At 44.5% G+C, this 19,679-nt stretch overlaps 1 protein-coding gene across 3 annotated transcripts in view; it reads right to left on the bottom strand.

The window, feature by feature from the left end:
• ZNF106 (zinc finger protein 106) overlaps positions 1 to 19,679 on the bottom strand; it is a 128,376-nt gene that overhangs the window by 21,602 nt on the left and 87,095 nt on the right. Inside the window, exons 11-18 of one of the 3 annotated variants that reach the window (XM_077262511.1) lie at positions 17,581 to 18,286; positions 12,586 to 12,635; positions 12,343 to 12,488; positions 12,112 to 12,246; positions 9,760 to 9,876; positions 4,471 to 4,662; positions 4,053 to 4,115; positions 3,634 to 3,753 (exon numbers count right to left, since the gene is read on the bottom strand). In XM_077262511.1, the coding sequence (XP_077118626.1) occupies positions 3,634 to 3,753; positions 4,053 to 4,115; positions 4,471 to 4,662; positions 9,760 to 9,876; positions 12,112 to 12,246; positions 12,343 to 12,488; positions 12,586 to 12,635; positions 17,581 to 18,286 (1,529 nt within the window). Of the gene's footprint in view, positions 1 to 3,633; positions 3,754 to 4,052; positions 4,116 to 4,470; positions 4,663 to 5,016; positions 5,226 to 9,759; positions 9,877 to 12,111; positions 12,247 to 12,342; positions 12,489 to 12,585; positions 12,636 to 17,580; positions 18,287 to 19,679 lie in introns of those variants that run through there. The other 2 variants (XM_077262516.1, XM_077262522.1) reach the window with 2 other exon arrangements.

The following is a 19,679-nucleotide window of genomic DNA, read 5'->3' as shown; positions in this document are numbered from 1 at the left end:
AGGGAATACTGGTCTTGTGCCTTTTGTAAGATGAAATACTGTTCATGTGCCTTTAAAAGCAGGGCATGCAGAAATCCAGGAGATAATGGTCATGTGCCCTTAAAACCAGGGTATGCTGGTCATTTGCGTTTAAGACCAGGGCGTACTGGTCCTGAGCCTTTAAGTCCAGGGCATAATGGTCACGTGCCTTAAAGACCTGGGCATACTGGTCGTGTGCCTTTAAAAGCCAGGGCGTACTGGACATGAGCCTTTAAGACCAGGGCATACTGGTCATGTGCCTAGAAAACCAGGACGTACTAGTCATGTGCCTTTAAGACCAGGGCATACTGGATATTGCGTTTAAGACCAGGGGATACTGGTCACGTGCCTTTAAGACCAGGGCATACTGGTCATGTGCCTTGAAAACCAGGACGTACTAGTTATGTGCCTTTAAGACCAGGGCATACTGGTTATTGCGTTTAAGACCAGGGGATACTGGTCACGTGCCCTTAAGACCAGGGCATACTGGTCATGGCCTTGAAAAACCAGGACGTACTAGTCATGTGCCTTTAAGACCGGGGCATACTGATTATAGCGTTTAAGACCAGGGGATACTGGTCACGTGCCTTTAAGACCAGGGCATACTGGTCACGAGTCTATAAGACCAGGGCATGCTGGTCACGTGCCTTTAAGACCAGGAATACTGGTCATGAGAGGAATGTAGGAACAAGTGCCTTAAAGACCAGCAAAGCTGGTAATGTGCCTTTAAGAACAAAAAAAAAAGCTGGTCATGCTCCTTTAAGACCAGGGATGCTGGTCATGTGTCTTTAAGATGAGGGCACACTTGCCATGTGCCTTTAAGACCAGTGCCTACTGGCCCTGTGCCTTTAAGGCCAGGGCATACTGGCCTGATTAAGTACTAAGGAAAAGGAGACCGGCTTCTGGCAGAGCAGAGAATGCTGGGGATGTGACCCTTTTAAAACTAGGGGACCCTTAAAGGGAACCTGTCACCACGTTTTTGGAAGATGGGATAAAAATAGCGTTAAATAGTGGCAGAGGTGGGCGTTACATTAGTGTGTGTGTTATGCGTTTATTACCCACCTAAGTTGCCGAAATAACTTTGCAAAGTCTCCGTTTTCGCCTGTCAATCAGGCTGGTCAGGTCGCATGGGCGTTGTCTTCCCCCAGATTTGGCGTAGTTTTCCGTTGGTGGCGTAGTGGTGTGCGCATGCCCAAAGTCCGGAATCCTCTTCCAGGGGATTTAAAATAGCGCGGTGTTCGTTATTGCATTGGTGATCGGTGGGCGCGGCCATCTTCCTTTGGCCGCGCGTGCGCAGAAGCGGCGCTCTGCTGGCCGCGGCTTCAGGAAAATGGCCGCCGCGATATCCATCTGCGCACGCGCGGCATCCCGCGGCCATTTTCCTGAAGCCGCGGCCAGCAGAGCGCCGCTTCTGCGCACGCGCGGCCAAAGGAAGATGGCCGCGCCCACCGATCACCAATGCAATAACGAACACCGCGCTATTTTAAATCCCCTGGAAGAGGATTCCGGACTTTGGGCATGCGCACACCACTACGCCACCAACGGAAAACTACGCCAAATCTGGGTGAAGACACCACGCCCATGTGACCTGACCAGCCTGATTGACAGGCGAAAACGGAGACTTTGCAAAGTTATTTCGGCAACTTAGGTGGGTAATAAACGCATAACACACACACTAATGTAACGCCCACCTCTGCCCCTATTTAACGCTATTTTTATCCCATCTTCCAAAAACGTGGTGACAGGTTCCCTTTAAGACCAGGGAATGCTGGTCCTGGGTTTAATAAAAAGGCATGGAAAGCTGGGGATGCACCTATGGGCCCAGCGACTACCGAGGCAGAGTAGCAAATACCAGGGAATGAGTCACCAGGGAATGAGTCACCAGGGAATGAGTCACCAGGGAATGAGTCACCAGGGAATGAGTCACCAGGGAATGAGGCACCAGGGAATGAGTCACCAGGGAATGAGTCATGAGAGCTTCGTTGCTGGGAACTCACAGCTCTCCGTTTGCAAGCCTGCATACTGTACTATACATTCTGTAGTGTGCAGGAGCACCAGAAAATTGCAGCCTTAAGTATATAAAAAAAACAGGGAAAGCTAGTCCCTTAATGCTGCCGGGATGCGTGCCGGGGGGGGGGGCGATTCACCTTACTCAGGTTCTGAGTCCCCCGACTGGAATAGCGCTGACTTCAGCGTGGAAAAACCGCCGGCCGCAGCCCCCTCCAGAAGAAATAGTGACCGCAATGGAGGAGGAGGAAGATGGCCGCCGAGATCTCGTCTGGAACGAGAAGCGCCTGAATAGGGGGGCGGAGCCGCTAGAAGGGAGCAAGCGGTGGGCGGGGCCTCCCGGGCTGCGGCCTAAACAGGGCCGAAGCCGGGGACTAAAGTTATGGCTTCGGCCGGCGCGCACCCGCAGACTGAGGGGAAAAGTGCCGCGAAGCTCTGTGGGGACCCAGTCGCTATGGAGCCCTCCTCTGACCGTCGGAACACCCAAATCTCACGGAGCACTTACCCCAATATGGAGAGGGACCATGGCAGATGCTGCAGGTAGGAGCTGTGCCCGGGTAGATAGGACGATGCAGGGTTGGGGAGCCTCCATCCACCATCCCTGCAGAAGAGGGGTGGAGAGGAACCGTCCGCCTCCTTCCATCATCCGCTTTTTCAGTGGTGATGCAGTGGGGGCTGCTCGGACGCCACGCTGGAAGGTGCCTCTGTACAGCCGAGGGTAAAACCTGGTGGACAGGGCTGAATGTCCGGCAATAGGCCTGGCTGCAGAAGAGGATACTGGAGGTGACACTCCAGTGCTCGTCTGATAAGGGAGGGGGGAGATCGGTGCCCTTGAAGGGGCCCGTCGCCCCTAGAATCAGCTCAGGCAGTGGCTTCCCACGTCGCAGGAGAGGATACGGAGAGGTAAAACTCCCGTGCTCGCCTGTTGATGGTTCGAGGAGATCGGAACATGAAAGAATCCGTCGCCCCATTCGACCGTAGTAAAAAGTAAAAAACGGAAAAAAAGAGTTCTTTGGGTCTGAATAGCAGACCCGTCCGTGTGCCTCCTACGGACACTAAGCAAGAACTGGTTAGCTGGGAGCCAGCAGAGGGGTGTATACTGCAGGGGAGGAGCTAACTTTCTTTGTAATACTTAGTGTCAGCCTCCTGGTGGCAGCAGCATACACCCATGGTCTGTGTCCCCCAATGAGGCGAAGGAGAAAACAACAAATGTATACCTGAATGGGCAACCAAAAGTGGGTGCTTTGTCCACTAATGAAAACTATGTGAAAGATTTTACGGTGAGTACAAAAAAAAAAATAAATCTTTATTTCTCAGTAGCTTCATTGGGGAACACAGGGGGAACATAGGGAAGTCCTAAAGCTGTCCCTGGGGTGGGCCTAAGACTCAGATCCAGGTCTGCCTCCGAATAACAAGAAGCTAAACTGAGGAGGCTTTGTGCTAGCAGGCGAGGTAAAGTATGCTGGGGAGAAACCAACTTTTTTGTTACGATGTACTGTTAGTGTCAGCTTCCAGGAGGCACAGACTAACCCAATGGCTCCTGTGTCCCTCAATGAAGTGAACGAGAAAAAGTCATACCATTGCAAACCAAAGGGAACAAAGTCTTACCTCTAACTCATAAATACGGACAAATTTATCCAAGCTAGCAGTCACCATGACTTTTCCCAAGATGTTAACTACGGTAACAGCATGATTGTGTCCTTTGTAAATTCGCACCAGTTTCCCAGTCTAGAAAGAAAAGTGCAATAAAGTTCAGATGAAAAGCCTGACGCCACATAAGGGATTTGTACCAAACTTTTCTGCATTTACTCTGTAATATTTGCAGCTCATGTGACATCGTTATAAGGAAGAACAAATCAGCGCAAAGAGAGGGTGGGAGAAAACGTCAAATTGGGAACTAGGTTAAGCTCCAAATTTTGCAAGATAAACCATATGAAGGAAATATTGGCTCCAAACTAAAATTAATTGTCTGCCTATACCAGAATCACAAGGATTAATGATGGCTTCATTGACTTTCTTACACTTACATGAATGTTATGGGCATGGACAGATTGATCGCTTGAACCACTAAACACCAAGTCGTTGACAACCTGTAAAAGAAAAGAAAATAAGGTACATTTGCTTAGAAGGTGAACAGGTCGTTCAGTCCTAAATTTTAGATTTCTTCCAAGTCTTCCTGGGACTGAACCAGGTAATGACTCCCCACCATAAGGTTTTAGAATTACTTTGACTATCACCATAGCCTCAAATTGACTACTCTGGTGAAGGAAAAAAAAAAAAAAAAGAAAAAAAAAAAAAGACATTACAAACACAGGAATTTATGCTTGTTCTTAGCGGTAAAGTGTCACGTTGCTACTTTTTCACTAGGTGAACTGGATTTTAGTCATTTCAATGATCACCTTATTGCAAAAAATAAAAGTAAAACTCCACTAGTGCTCATCTTACCTTCATGCAGAGGACAGTTTTGGTGTGACCCTCTAAAGTACGAAGCAGGAGACCATTACGGGCGTCTCGAACACTAATTGTACAATCATAGGAACCAACGAGTAGTAATCTTCGGGCCCCTTCCTGAGATGTTGCCATGCAGCTGACCGCCCGAGGACCATGACACTCGAATGAATCGATCTGCTTGTTGTTCTTAAAATAAAAAGGGTTAAATCAGGCATAGAAATAATGTAAACTATATGAAACAATGACTAGAATTAACCCTTTAGTGTCAGCCAACACACAAATACGGCTCCATGTGCAATCACTGTGTGGCGCGGGCACAGAGGCCAAGACAACTCTGTATGGTGCAGGAGCTACATTACACAGTCAGCACCCGATAGTAACATTAGTATGTAAAAGGCCTCCAACATGGCAGCAGTCAGACCAGAGCCCCTCACTGCATCTCCATCCCATCACAATTGGCCACATCACTGCATGTTGCGGTGGGTACCATGGTTCTTACGTAGGCATCTGTGTCTGCCATGGTATTATTGCAATGGCTGGGTTTCATAAGAGACTAGAATTTTTACAATACACAGAAATACTATGGCATTGCATTGTACTGTATAGACAATTAAGCGATCACAGGTTCAAATTCCTTAAAGAGACTTAATAAATGTGTTTAAATCTTTTCCTCAAACGTAAATTGCAAAATCTAAAAAAATAAAATATTTACCATAATTTGCATTGCAGAGTGTAAATTTCACCCCCTCCTCCAAAATAAAATAAATAAGAAAATATTTATCAGACACGCAAATGCCAAAATTAGCAGTTATTTGTTTGTAGCACTTAAAAATGCAATAAAAAGCTATCAAAACATCATATAAGCCCCATATGGTATCAATAAAAAAAAAAATCAGCTCAGCACGCAAAACAAGAAAAACAAATCCCTACACAGATTCCTCAATGGAAGAATTAAAGGGAACCTGTCACCTGAATTTGGCGGGACCAGTTTTGGGTCATATGGGCGGGGTTTTCGGGTGTTTGATTCACCCTTTCCTTACCCGCTGGCTGCATGCTGGCCGCAATATTGGATTGAAGTTCATTCTCTGTCCTCTGGAGTACACGCCTGCGCAAGGCAATATTGCCTTGCGCAGGCGTGTACTCCGGGGGACAGAGAATGAACTTCAATCCAATATTGCGGCCAGCATGCAGCTAGCGGGTAAGGAAAGGGTGAATCAAACACCCGAAAACCCCGCCCATATGACCCAAAACTGGTCCCGCCAAATTTAGGTGACAGGTTCCCTTTAAAGTTAAGATCAAAGAAAAAAGCAACACCAACGTTTTTTTTTTTAACCCAAAATTCTAAATTTATAATAACCTCTATTACCACAAACATTATAAAAAAAACACACAAAAAACCCCAAAACATATTAGCTTGGTATTGTTGAACTCGTACTTGCCTGTACTTTCACCATACAGTGGGGGAAATAAGTATTTGATCCCGTGCTGAGTTTGTAAGTTTGCCCACTGACAAAAGACATGAACAGTCTATAATTGTAAGGGTAGGTTAATTTTAACATTGAGAAATAGAATATCAAAAACAAAATCCAGAAAATCACATTGTATAAATTATATAAATTTGCATTTTGCAGTGAGAAATAAGTATTTGTTCCCCTACCAACCATTAAGGCTATGTGCATACGATGCGGATTTAGTGCAGATCCGCAACAGTTTTTTCTGCGCAGAAATGCTGCAGATCCGCAAAGTGATTTACAGTACAATGTAAATCAATAGGAAAAAGAAAAATGCTGTGCTAATGGTGCGGAAAATTCGGCATTGTAAACACTGCGGAACAAAAGAAGTAGCATGTCACTTCTTTTGTGCGGATCTGCAGCGTTTCTGCACCCTTCCATTATAGAAATCCGCAGTGGTAAAAAATGCATGAAATCGGCAACAAAAACGCACAAAATCCGCATAAAAAAAAAAGAGTTAAATCTGCACCTGCGTTTTCTGCCAGGAGATACGGATTTTGTGCAGAAAATTCTGCACCCCAATCCGCAACGTGTGCACATAGCCTAAGAGTTCTGGCTCCTACAGACCATTTAGATGCTCTAATCAACTTGTTACCTGCATTAAAGACAGCTGTCTTACATAGTCACCTTTATAAAAGACTCCTGTCCACAGACTCAATCAGTCAGACGCTAACCCCTACAACATGGGCAAGACCAAAGAGCTTTATAAGGATGTCAGGGACAAGATCGTAGACCTGTACAATGCTGGAATGGGCTCCAAAACCATAAGTAAGACGCTGGGCGAGAAGGAGACAACTGTTGGTGCAATAGTAAAAAACTGAAAGAAATGACTGTCAATCGACATCAATCTGGAGCACGATGCAAAATCTCACCTTGTGGGGTATCCTTGATCATGAGGAAGGTGAAAGATCAGCCTAAAACGGGGGGGAACTTGTTAATGATCTCAAGGCAGCTGGGACCACAGTCACCAAGAAAACCATTGGCAACACATTACGCCGCAAAGGTTTAAAATCCTGCAGTGCCCGCAAGCTCCCCCTGCTCAAGAAGGCACATGTGCAGGCCTGTCTGCAGTTTGTCAATGAACACCTGGATGATTCTGTGAGTGATAGGGAGAAGGTGCTGTGGTCAGATGAGACAAAAATTGAGGTCTTTGGCATTAACTCAACGTGTTTGGAGGAAGAGAAATGCTGCCTATGACCCAAAGAACACCACCCCCACTGTCAATCATGGAGGTGGAAACATTATGTTTTGGGGGTGTTTCTCTGCTAAGGGCACAGGATTACTTCACCGCATCAATGGGAGAATAGATGACGCCAGGTACCATAAAATCCTGAATGACAGTCTCCCTCCCTCCACCAGGACATTAAAAATGAGTCGTGGCTGGGTCTTCCAGCAAGACAATAACCCAAAACATACTGCAAAGGGGTGGCTCAAAAAGAAGCATATTAAGGTCATGGAGTGGCCTAGCCAGTCTCCAAGCCTTAATCCTATAGAAAACTTATGGAGGGAGTTGAAGCTCTGAGTTGCCAAGCGACAGCCTCAAAATCTTAATGATTTAGAGATGATCTGCAAAGAGAGTGGACCAAAATTCCTCCTGACATGTGCGCAAACCTCATCATCAACTACAAAAAACGTCTGACTACTGTGCTTGCCAACAAGGGTTTTGCCACCAAGTATTAAATCTTGTTTGCCAGAGGGATCAAATACTTATTTCTCAAAGGTGTGTGTGTGTGTGTGTGTGTGTGTGTGTGTGTGTGTGTGTGTGTGTGTGTGTGTGTGTGTGTATGCGTGTGTGTGTCCGGGATTGGCATCTGCACCGTCACAGCTACAGCCACAACATTTTGCACAGTCACATGTCTGGAACCCAAGAGCGTCATAGGCTATGTTGTGAGGCGAAATTTTAACCCCGCGCTTTCCAATTCACCAAACAATTTTGCCCCTATCTACACAATGGGGGAAAAAGTGAAAAGAAAAGTGTTGGAGGAAAATTGACAGCTGCCAGATGTGAACAAGGGGGACTTAAAGAATGAGAGCGATGGCGCCAAAGAGTATATACTGTACAGTTGCTAAGGTGGGGCCCCCTGACATGGGATACTCACCACACACGGGGATATGAACACACACACAAAATGCGACACACACTACCACGTGCTTGAACGCATATACCACCCTCAGCACACATTTCACCACACATACACCAACCTCGCCACATAAAAGTGGCCACTCAAAAATCGCCATGCGCAAAATTCGCCACATGCAAAACTAGGCTCACGCAAAACTCGCCACACGTGCAAAACTCACCTCATGGAAAACTTGCCACACGCAAAACTTGCACACGCAGAAAAATTGCCACATGCACAAAAGTTGCAACACATGCAAAAGTTGCCTCACACAAAACTTGCACATACTCAAAACACACCACACATAAAACTCGCCACGCGCAAAACTTGCTGCACACAACTTGCTACACTAACCTGTCACATGCAACTCGACACACAAAAAGTTGCTACACGCATGTTGCCACACAAAACTCAACACACACAACTTGACATATGAAACTCGCCCTAAAACACACACAAGTCTGGTTTTAGCCTTCAAAAATAAAAATCTGATTAATAAGCAGACAAACTACAAGAGCAACAAATGTACCATATATTGGAAATACGGCAGCTGTCAGTCACATGACCTGTCTATTATGTGTATGTGTGAGCTAATATATACTGCCAGGGGGGAGGGATTCCTGTTGGCTGGGCATTTATCAGGCTGCCAATAGCAACCAATCACAGTTCAGCTTCTATTTTGCTACAGTTAATTAATCTGAGCTCTGATTGGTTAATATAGGCAACAAAGGACATTCTCAGTATAACAAAGCTTGTGTGAGGTAATAGCATGTCAGTTAGGGTGTGTTGGTGGAAAAGCTGATGTCAGTCACATTACCTATATGTGAGAGGATATAGAAACTGCCAGTTACAGACTATTTTTACCACAAAAATGCCTCATAAGAAAAGGAATTTGATGGCACGAATGTCAGCTGATGCGAAAAGAAAAGCTGCATTACGGGCCAATTAAAAACGTGAAGACCGAGAAACAAGGCTGACACACATGAAAACAGCAGCTGCTTCCTCAAGAGCCAATTAACTTTCTGAGCAGAGGGAAGCGAGGCTTGCAGACATGAAAACAAGAGCTGCTTCCTCAAGAGCCAATGAACTTTCTGAGCAGAGGGAAGCGAGGCTTGCATACATGAAAACAAGAGCTGCTTCCTCAAGGGCCAATGAACTTTCTGAGCAGAGAGAAGCGAGGCTTGCAGACATGAAAACAGTTTTTGCCTTTTAATAACTACATTTCTTTCTATTTGTTTTGTGGTTTTTGTGTGCAGGATAAATTTTTGTTAACACATTCTATTTTGCTAACAGCAGTTATTAACCCGGGCGAAGCCGGGTAGTACAGCTAGTAAATTTATATAATTTATACAATGTGATTTTCTGGATTTTATTTTTGATATTCTATCTCTCAATGTTAAAATTAACCTACCCTTAAAATTATAGACTGTTCATGTCTTTGACAGTGGGCAAACTTACAAAATTAGCAAGGGATCAAATACTTATTTCCCCCACTGTATTACTACACTATTGTAACTATCATTGACAGGGAAGGAATAGTGCCCCAAGGTGCATGTTCTGACATGCCATAAAAGTAATGAATTATTTTATAATGCATTGTCACTGAAAAATCCATTTATAAATTAAAAAAAAAAAAGTTTACATTTACCAACCTTAATGGAGAATGTGACCACACACCCATTGGCAAGTCCCACATAGAGGATTTTCCATCTCACATGTAGACACAGGACTCGTTCTCCAAGATTTAATGTCTCAATACACTCACGGGTCTATGTACACAAGGAGTTAAAATAACGCACAAAAGGTGAATATTATGAAGATACAAAATTAATGATGATCAAATCTCTTTTGGTCATCATCTTGCTAGGCTACATATCAGTGATGAATGGCACACAGCTCAGGATAGGAAAGTACCAACGGTGCGCTGTATAGTGATCACATGTACCAGAAAAAGTAACGGTGTTTCACTCCAGAATGAGGTTTATGAGGTGAAGATATATCTATGCAGGAGTCCTGGAAAGCCTGCTTCCATTTTAAACTTATAACATATACATATGACATGCCATAAATCTCCAGAGGTAATACCTCCTGATAAAGAATTAAAATGTAAAAAAATCCCATGAAAGTCTTTTTATTTTATTATTTTTTAATGTAAACCGAGTATGTCTTCCAATTGTCGCTACTCCACTTATTCTGAAACAGTTTTTTATTTTCTTCTGCATCCCTCTGTTCCAAAGTTGGACCCACTGATAATAATGGTGCAAAGTTTCCCTTCAACCAAATAGGCATGTAGCACAAAACTTTTCTGTGGACATTTACTTTTTTCTCCTTTGAAGCTGGCCAATCAAAACAAGGTCACTCCCACAGGGAACTTTTGTGGTCTTTGCCCAGTTCGTTAAAGGGAGAATGCATCTTTATTAGCAGGTTGTATAACTTTGAAACAGAGGGGACCAGAAAAAAAAAAAGAAAACCTTTTCTAGCACCAGTGGGTCAGCAGCATTTGGAGGAGATAACCGAGTTAAAAAAATAGCTGAAGGTCCTCATTAAGAATACAAATCATTAAAGGGAACCTGTCACCCCCAAAACGGAAGGTGAGCTAAGCCCACCAGCATCAGGCGCTTATCTACAGAATTCTGTAATGCTGTAGATAAGCCCCTGATGTATCCTGAAAGATGAGAAAAAGAGGTTATATTATACTCACCCAGGGGCGTTCCCCGCTGCGGTGCGGTCCGATGGGTGTCGCGGTCCGGCGCCTCCCATTTTCTTACGATGACGTCCTCTTTTTGTCTTCACGCTGCGGCTCCGGCGCACTTCATCTGCCCTGTTGAGGGCAGTGTAAAGTACTGCAGTGTGCAGGTGCTGGGCCTCTCTGACCTTTCCCGGCGCCTGCGCACTGCAGTACTTTGCTCTGCCCTCAACAGGGCAGACAAAGGACACCTGCGCTGGAGCTGCGGCGTGAAGTCAAGAAGAGGACGTCATCGTAAGAAGATGGGACAGGACCGGGACGCCCACCGCAGCGGGACCGCCCCTGGGTGAGTATAATCTAACCTCTTTTTCTCATCTTTCAGGTTACATCGGGGGCTTATCTACAGCATTCCAGAATGCTGTAGATAAGCCCCTGATGCCGGTGGGCTTAGCTCAACTTCCATTTTGGGGGTAACAGGTTCCCTTTAAGGCAAAAAGCATGTAATACACATTTTACAGTTTTGTACACTTCAAGACGACAAAAGTACCTTTTATACAAGCGTAATCAATAAGCCCCACAATGTCATGTAACTGAGGGTAAAATTCCCTCCCTAAACACCCCAAGGGTGTCCAATCAGAAGAACAACTCCAGCAATGCAGAACCAAAAAAAGAAGGAGTATAAATGTCCACAAAACCATATTTAAAACAATAATAACTTTTATTACACAAGCTTAAATAACAAACAAATCCATAGTAATAATGAATATATATGCTGTACGCATTATATATTAGAGGTATCAAAGGAAATAACACGGTAAGCCAGGTGAGGTGAGTCACTAAAATACATCCTCAGGAGGGACAGCAATGACCATAAATGTGGCGGCACATGGACCTCAGTGCTCAATATCAGTATCAAATGGTCCCTATAAACCCCTGGGGGCCGCTGGGTGAAGTGTGGGTCGCTCCCTCTATACTTGTCATGGGTAAGTCTGCATATCAATGATGTGTTATTGGCGGCGTTATGGCATTACCTTCTGGTTTATAGGGACCATTTGATACTGATATTGAGCACTGAGGTCCATGTGCCGCCACATTTATGGTCATTGCTGTCCCTCCTGAGGATGTATTTTAGTGACTCACCTCACCTGGCTTACCGTGTTATTTCCTTTGATACCTCTAATATATAATGCGTACAGCATATATATTCATTATTACTATGGATTTGTTTGTTATTTAAGCTTGTGTAATAAAAGTTATTATTGTTTTAAATATGGTTTTGTGGACATTTATACTCCTTTTTTTGGTTCGACAAAAGTACCTTAACAGAAAAGCAGCGGACGGTGTGGTCGCTAGATCCGCTAAACAGCACTGCATTCTTCCCATGTGTCTGAGTCACAAGAAGGCAATTGACTTTTGATGTATGTCCTTCAAAAACACCTTCACAAGTCCGGGCCTGAAGAACAAGAAGCATGTAGCATTATGTTTATAACTTACAAATAACCAAGGAAAACCAGTAGATACCAACTGCCAGAACAGTGACCCCACTCACCACCAGGTTGTACGCTCGCACGGACTTGTCTGCAGAGCATGTGTAGAGTGTGCCATCAAAGATCTGAATGGCGTTAACAGATGCCTGATGCCCATGGAAGCTGCCCTCTGTAGGCTGCTCCTCGTCACCGGGTTCTGACCATACTTCTGGCAGACAAATTGGAAGATTAGTTACATAGTTTTCCATTGTCATCCCTAGCACACATTTTTCTAAACTAATTGTTCAAATTCCAAAATGACTCACCACATGAGATCTTTACTGCAGTGCTGGTATCTCTGTGAGCGTTATCCTTGCTGCAGATATAGCAAATAGTAGCAAACTCAACATTGGTCACATTTGCACCAATGTAATTTTGTATACAGGATAAAACTCTATTATATTCATCTCTTTGCACGGCAAATTATTTAGCATTTACACATTATTGTTTATTTTATACTTTAATTTCGTTCGAGATATTTTGAGGCTACGGCATTTCGGGCATAAAAGCTCATTACAAGCCTCTGTCACTCCAGCTCTATTATCCGCCCAACATTGCCTTTTCCTGCTTGACAGACAGCTCTTTTGCTTGAAGACACACAGGAAACAATCTGCCAATTAAAGGGAACCTATTACTCTATGGGGCACTTTTCGACTATTACTATGGGCATACAGGTCATAGAAATGCTAAACTATTCTTACCTGTATACCTCATAGTTGCTTTCTAGATGAGGGGAAATACACTTATTTCGTCATGCTAATGATTTCTTCCAGGCAAGGGGCATGTACGGGATTCCAGAGCCACAACTGCACATTACACGTCAGTTTGACGTGCATGGGAGGGGGATGATAGTATAATGAAGAGTGGAGGCAGGGCTTTCTTTCAAGCAGTGCACACCCCAGAGCCTGGAAATCATTTACATAATGAAAAGTCTATTTCTCCACATCTAGAAAGTAACTATGGGCATACAGGTAAGACTAGATTAACATTTATATTACCTGTATGACCAAAGTAATAGCTGAAAAGTGTCCAGGGGGTGACAGATTCCCTTTAAGTAGAAGACAGCATTGGGAGAGGAATAGAGCTGAAGTGACAGAGGCTTGAAAAGTGCTTACACGTGAAGAAAGCAATTCAGCCTCATTTGCATATTGATAGAAACAGTCATTGCTGGACTTGCTTTGCAAGAGCTAAATGGCTGTAAGAGTTTGAGTGGCGAAATACTGTTGACAAATTCCCTTTAAGCACGCTTCCTGTGCTTCATACAATTCTATGGAAGTGAGGTATAGCCAGGTACTCACCGTGGATAGGTGACGTGTCCTCTGTAACAAACCTCCTTTTAAAGGGGGTTGCCCTGCATACTTACAGATCGAGCAATGTTTGCTTGGGCGTCATAGAAGAAATGTAACTATTAAACTATTTCTTCAATATTGCTACCCAGTGCTGTGACTGTAAGGGTAAGTTCACAAAGGGCGTTTTTGCTGCGTTTATTTATGCTAATTTTCAGCTGCTTTTTACAAAACCAGCAAAGCCTATGAGATTTCAGAAATCTCATACACACATTGGTTTTTTGTTTGATCAGTATTTTGTGCTTTGCTGCGTTTCTTGGACATATTGCATGTCACTTCTTTCAGCGTTTTTTCACCCACTTACTTGAATGGGTGTTGAAAAAAAACGCAGCAAAAATGCAGGTATCATTATTTGATGCGTTTTTGCTGCTGAAAATTCAAGTACATTAGCGTGGACAAAAAGAAAAAAAAAAAGCACCAAATACGCAACAAAAAATGCAACAAAAACACACCTAAACCTGCGTTTTGACGCAGCTTCTTTCCTGCCAAGAAGATCAGGTTTTGCTGCAGAAAAAAAAGCAGCAAAAACGCCCTGTGTAAACTTACCCTAAGACGACAAAATTTTATGCCGCAGTAAGACAAATTGTCAGCCGATCATGGGATCTCTCTGCCAGCCTGCCCTCCAGATGAAAAGTCATCAACAATGCAGCCGTCTGAATAATATATATAAATATATATTGTATATAGGCGGCTATGACGGCACTTGTCTGCTTGCTTTCTTCAGCTTTAGGCCGGCCTCACACTAGCGAGTTTTACGGACGTAAGAGCGCAGAAATTACGTCCGTAAAACTCGCAAAATAAACGGCACAATTATTCTCAATGGGGCTGCTCCTATTAGCCGTATATTACGGTTCAGTATTATACGGCTTTCTACGGCCGTAGAAAATCGCAGCATGCTGCGTTTGTCAGCGTATTGCGCAAAAAAATCGCTAATGAAAGTCTATGGGGGCGAGAAAAATACGGATTCCACACGGACCAGCAGTGTGACTTGCGAGAAATACGCAGCGGTGTTAGTGAAAAGTCGGTAATTCAATTACCGGCTTTTCATTTCTCCTGCACAAACCCGACAGGATATGAGACATGGTTTACATACAGTAAACCATCTCATATCCCCCTTTTTTTTTTGCATATTCCACACTACTAATGTTAGTAGTGTGTATGTGCAAAATTTCAGCGCTGTAGCTGCTGAAATAAAGGGTTAAATGGCGGAAAAAATTGGCGTGGACTCCCGCGCAATTTTCTCCGCCAGAATGGTAAAGCCAGTGACTGAGGGCAGATATTAATAGCCAGGAGAGGGTCCATGGTTATTGGCCCCCCCGTGGCTAAAAACATCTGCCCCCAGCCACCCCAGAAAAGGCACATCTGGAAGATGCGCCTATTCTGGCACTTGGCCACTCTCTTCCCACTCCCTGTAGCGGTGGGATATGGGGTAATGAAGGGTTAATGCCACCTTGCTATTGGAAGGTGACATTAAGCCAGATTAATAATGGAGAGGCGTCAATTATGACACCTATCCATTATTAATCCAATTGTTGGTAAGGGTTAAAAAACACACACACATGATTAAAAAGTAGTTTAATGAAATAAACACAGCGGTTGTTGTAATAATTTATTGTTCTCGCAATCCATTTGCAAACCCTCGCTTGGCAAAATAATAAACGCACAAGATACATACCTTCTGGTGAACCGTCTCGTCCCACGAAGTAATCCATCTGAAGGGGTTAACTAATATTACAGGCAGGAGCCCTGCTAAATGCAGCTGTGCTCCGTGCCTGTAATCCCCCGGGTGCTGAAAGGAAAGCAGGATCTGTACTTACATTGAGTCGCGGTGAGGCGCCCTCTGGTGGATGTTCTCATGAACTGCAGCCTGGGAACTTTTTCCCACGCTCCAGGTCATATGAGGACACCAGGGGGCGCATCACCGCGACTGAAGGAAATGTAGGTCAATGACCTACATTTCATTCATTAGCCGGGGATTACAGGCACGGAGCACAGCTGCATTTAGCAGGGCTCCTGCCTGTAATATTAGTTAACCCCTTCAGATGGATTACTTCGTGGGACGTGACGGTTCAGCTGAGGGTATGTATCTTGTGCGTTTATTATTTTTCCAAGCGAGGGTGTTCCTGATGGATTGAGAGAACAATAAATTATTACAACAACCGCTGTGTTTATTTCATTAAACTACTTTTTAATCATGTGTGTGTGTGTTTTTTAACCCTTACCAACAATTGGATTAATAATGGATAGGTGTCATAATTGACGCCTCTCCATTATTAATCTGGCTTAATGTCACCTTCCAATAGCAAGGTGGCATTAACCCTTCATTACCCCATATCCCACCGCTACACGGGAGTGGGAAGAGAGTGGCCAAGTGCCAGAATAGGCGCATCTTCCAGATGTGCCTTTTCCGGGGTGGCTGGGGGCAGATGTTTTTAGCCACGGGGGGGCCAATAACCATGGACCCTCTCCTGGCTATTAATATCTGCCCTCAGTCACTGGCTTTACCATTCTGGCGGAGAAAATTGCGCGGGAGCCCACGCCAATTTTTTCCGCCATTTAACCCTTTATTTCAGCAGCTACAGCGCTGAAATTTTGCACATACACACTACTAACATTAGTAGTGTGGAATATGCAAAAAAAAAAGGGGATATGAGATGGTTTACTGTATGAAAACCATGTCTCATATCCTGTCGGGTTTGTGCAGGAGAAATGAAAAGCCGGCAATTGAATTACCGGCTGTTCACAGATATCGCGCTGAATGAAATCTAAATACAGAATATATATATATGTGTCTCAATGACATATATATATATATATATATATATATATATATATATATATATACACACACTGTATATATGTTTTCCCTAACATTTGAGCACATAAATCCATTAGATGTCGGTTTTGCAAGCCTGCGCGAAAATCTCGCAGTACGGATGCCATACGGATTACATACGGAGGATGCCATGCGCAAAATACGCTGACACACCCTGCCTACGGATCAATATTTTGGGAACATTTCTCCGTATTACGGCCGTAGTACGGACGTATAATACGTGGCGTATTGTCTTACGCCAAGTGTGAGGCCGGCCTTAAGTGTGCTGCGCTGTAAATATGAGCAGCAATGTGTCTATATGACTGGAGTTCATGGCGTTCTGTCTAATGGATCTTCGGCCGTACATAACAATGGATCTTAGGCAGTCTATAAACAGAAGGCTGTGGGCCGAACAAAGCTTCTGCAACCGCCGTCTCAGCCGACTGACTCTCCCATACACAGGACGCTCGTTTAGCCAATCGTGCCCGTGCCCTTTATGAAAAAGCCAATGACTGAATTCGGCTGACTGATTATCTCCGGTAAAACAATGCGATCAGTAGTCTGAAATCAGAAATGTATGATTGATGTCTTTCCCGATGATCAGTCTTCCTTGTCACATGACTTTGGATAAGAAACCAAGAACTCCATTTGCAGACACACTTCTCTGTTTTTTTTTCCCCTCATCAGTGGAAAATACAGTAGGAGAACTGGTTTGGCTGGGTGAGAGGCCTATGACAGGGGGATCTAAGGTGTAGAGTTATTCCTTGTGGAGAGTTAGATGGAGGTAAGATCACATGATTATCAGAAAAGACACCTGGCCGCTGTCTTCTGGTCTGGACTGCCAGGCAGAAAGAAGATTAGGGTCTAAAGTAAAAATAGAGCCTAACGGGTACCGTTCTTGTATGATGCCAACACAAACATTGCGTTTTCTACATAGATGACAAGAAAACCCCTTTTCAATAAAACACAGCTGCAGTTACTGTAAATGTTTGATGCATTAGAACATTAAAAAAAAAATGAAGAAAAAAAAGGTGTCACATAGGAGATGGAGAGAGCTAAAATATCATTTAGGACATTTTCATTTTTTACATACGACTCACCTTCTTGAATAATTTGTGCCGAGTTCACTGGTCGATGTTACTTCGTCATTTGTCTCGGCATGGCTCGAGCACACCAAGTCCCCGAGGTCAATCTTAGATGGGCTATCTGGTTTCTCGTCATCAGAACGAGTGTCTACTTCCACCACCTCGAAGCGAGGATTCCTTATTTCCATCACTTCAATGTTGGAATCGCTATCGTTGTCCTCCCTGTTGGGCTCGGCTTCCTGCGATGCAGTGTCACCCTCTTGTTCTACAGAAGTAGACGTGCTGACAACGGTTTCCTTAGATTGTCTCCTACACTTCAACTTTCTCACTGGCTTGCAAGCGTTAAAGTCTTGCTCGGTGTCACTATTTTCAGATATATGTGCAGCTCTTAAGGTTTTCTTCTTGCGTAATTTTTTCCTTTTCTCTGTTTTTGTCTCAGTTGTGATGATGGTGGCCTCTCCTTGCTCGGCGGGGCAGGATGAACAAGTGTTCGCTTTTGTTGACAGAAACGGTGTTGTAGCTTGTCCTTGTTGCAGACTCTGAATGGAAGCAGGATGGTTTTCTGCGCTGTCAGAGTCCGTTCTGTTAAAGCCAGACACAAGCGCTGATGTAGCAATGGAGACACTTGTTTTACCAATAGGTGAAAATTTGCTGGGTAATTCAGAAAGAGACATAGACGCTGTAATGATGGGATACAGCAATGAATTTTCACTACTTTCACCTAAAAGAAAAAATATCATTATGGTTTACAACTTGGACTTGATGTTCATTTAGTAGTAATGTCCGACACACATAATGCAATGTGACTTTGGTCAGTAGTTAAAGCTGGGATTGTGAGGGGAGTGTGGTGGAGTCAGAAGGATGAATGGTCTTTCTGCTAAGAGTGTGAATGAAAATTAATGGATTTTTGTGTACGCACCGTAAAATCCTTTTCTCTGAGCCACGCATTGGGGGACACATGACCATGGGTGTTACGCTGCTGCCACTAGGAGGCTGACACTAAGTAGACACAAAAAGATGAGCTCCTCCTCTGCAGTATACACCACACACTGGCTCCAGCCGAACCAGTTAAAGCTTAGTGTCAGTAGGAGGCACATGTGCTCTGATCTTCAGACCACATCTATAGCTTTCTTATTTTATTTTTTTATTCTCAACATTCTTCAAAGGATTACAGGGGGCCGAACCTGTTCCGTGACAAAGCAGTAGGAAAATAAGAACAACATATGAGTATACCAACGTCAAACCAAAGAACATACTCAAGCAGTCAGGTCAACAGGGTGGGTGCTGTGTCCCCCACTGAATGGCTCGGAGAAAAGGATTTTACAGTGAGTACGACAGGACAGACCAAACCTCATGCACCAGCCGCCTAGAGATGCGTTACCGCCGCCTGCAAGATTAGTCTTCCCAGGATCGCATCTGCTGAGGCCTGAGTGTGAATGTTATGGTGCTTTGAGAAGGCGTGCAGACTGGACCAAGTCGCAGCCTTGCAAACCTGTTCCACCGACGCCTGGTGTCAAATGGCCCAGGAGGGCCCCCACTGAACGAGTGGAGTGTGCCTTAATCACCGCTGGGGTGGGCTTGCCTCTGACATGGTAAGACTCGAATAGCCAAGCAAATCCACCTGGCTATTGTGGACTTAGAAGTGGCTAGTCCCTTCGTGTGACCCTCAGGAAGTACAAATAGGTTGTCTGTCTTCCGGAAAGACGACGTCCGCGAGACGTACCATTTGAGAGCCCTCACAAGGTCCAAAGTGTGAAGGGCCCTCTCAAAATGGTGTATTGGTGTCAGACAGTATGAGGGCAGGGCAATGTCATCGTTAAGGTGAGAGGAAGAGACCACCTTGGCCAAGAAAGCTGGAGACGGCCTGAGGACCACCCTGTCCTGGTGAAAAATTAGGAAAGGAGCTTGACAAAATAGGGCAGCTAACTCCGATACCCACCTGATAGAAGTCATCGTGACAAGAAAGGCAACCTTCCATGAGAGGTGGATGAGGGAGACATCCTGCAGCGGTTCAAAGGGAGACCCCTGTAGAACACCCAGGACCAGGTTAAGGTTCCAGGCATCCAATGGCATTCTATAGGGGGGTACCAAATTGAATGAAAGTCTTCACCGGC

This window comes from Ranitomeya variabilis, chromosome 1, assembly GCF_051348905.1.
Source record: "Ranitomeya variabilis isolate aRanVar5 chromosome 1, aRanVar5.hap1, whole genome shotgun sequence".
NCBI classification, from domain to species: Eukaryota; Metazoa; Chordata; class Amphibia; order Anura; family Dendrobatidae; genus Ranitomeya; species Ranitomeya variabilis.
The sequence above is the reverse complement of the archived record's forward strand: the minus strand, read 5'-3'. Positions and strand labels throughout refer to the sequence as shown.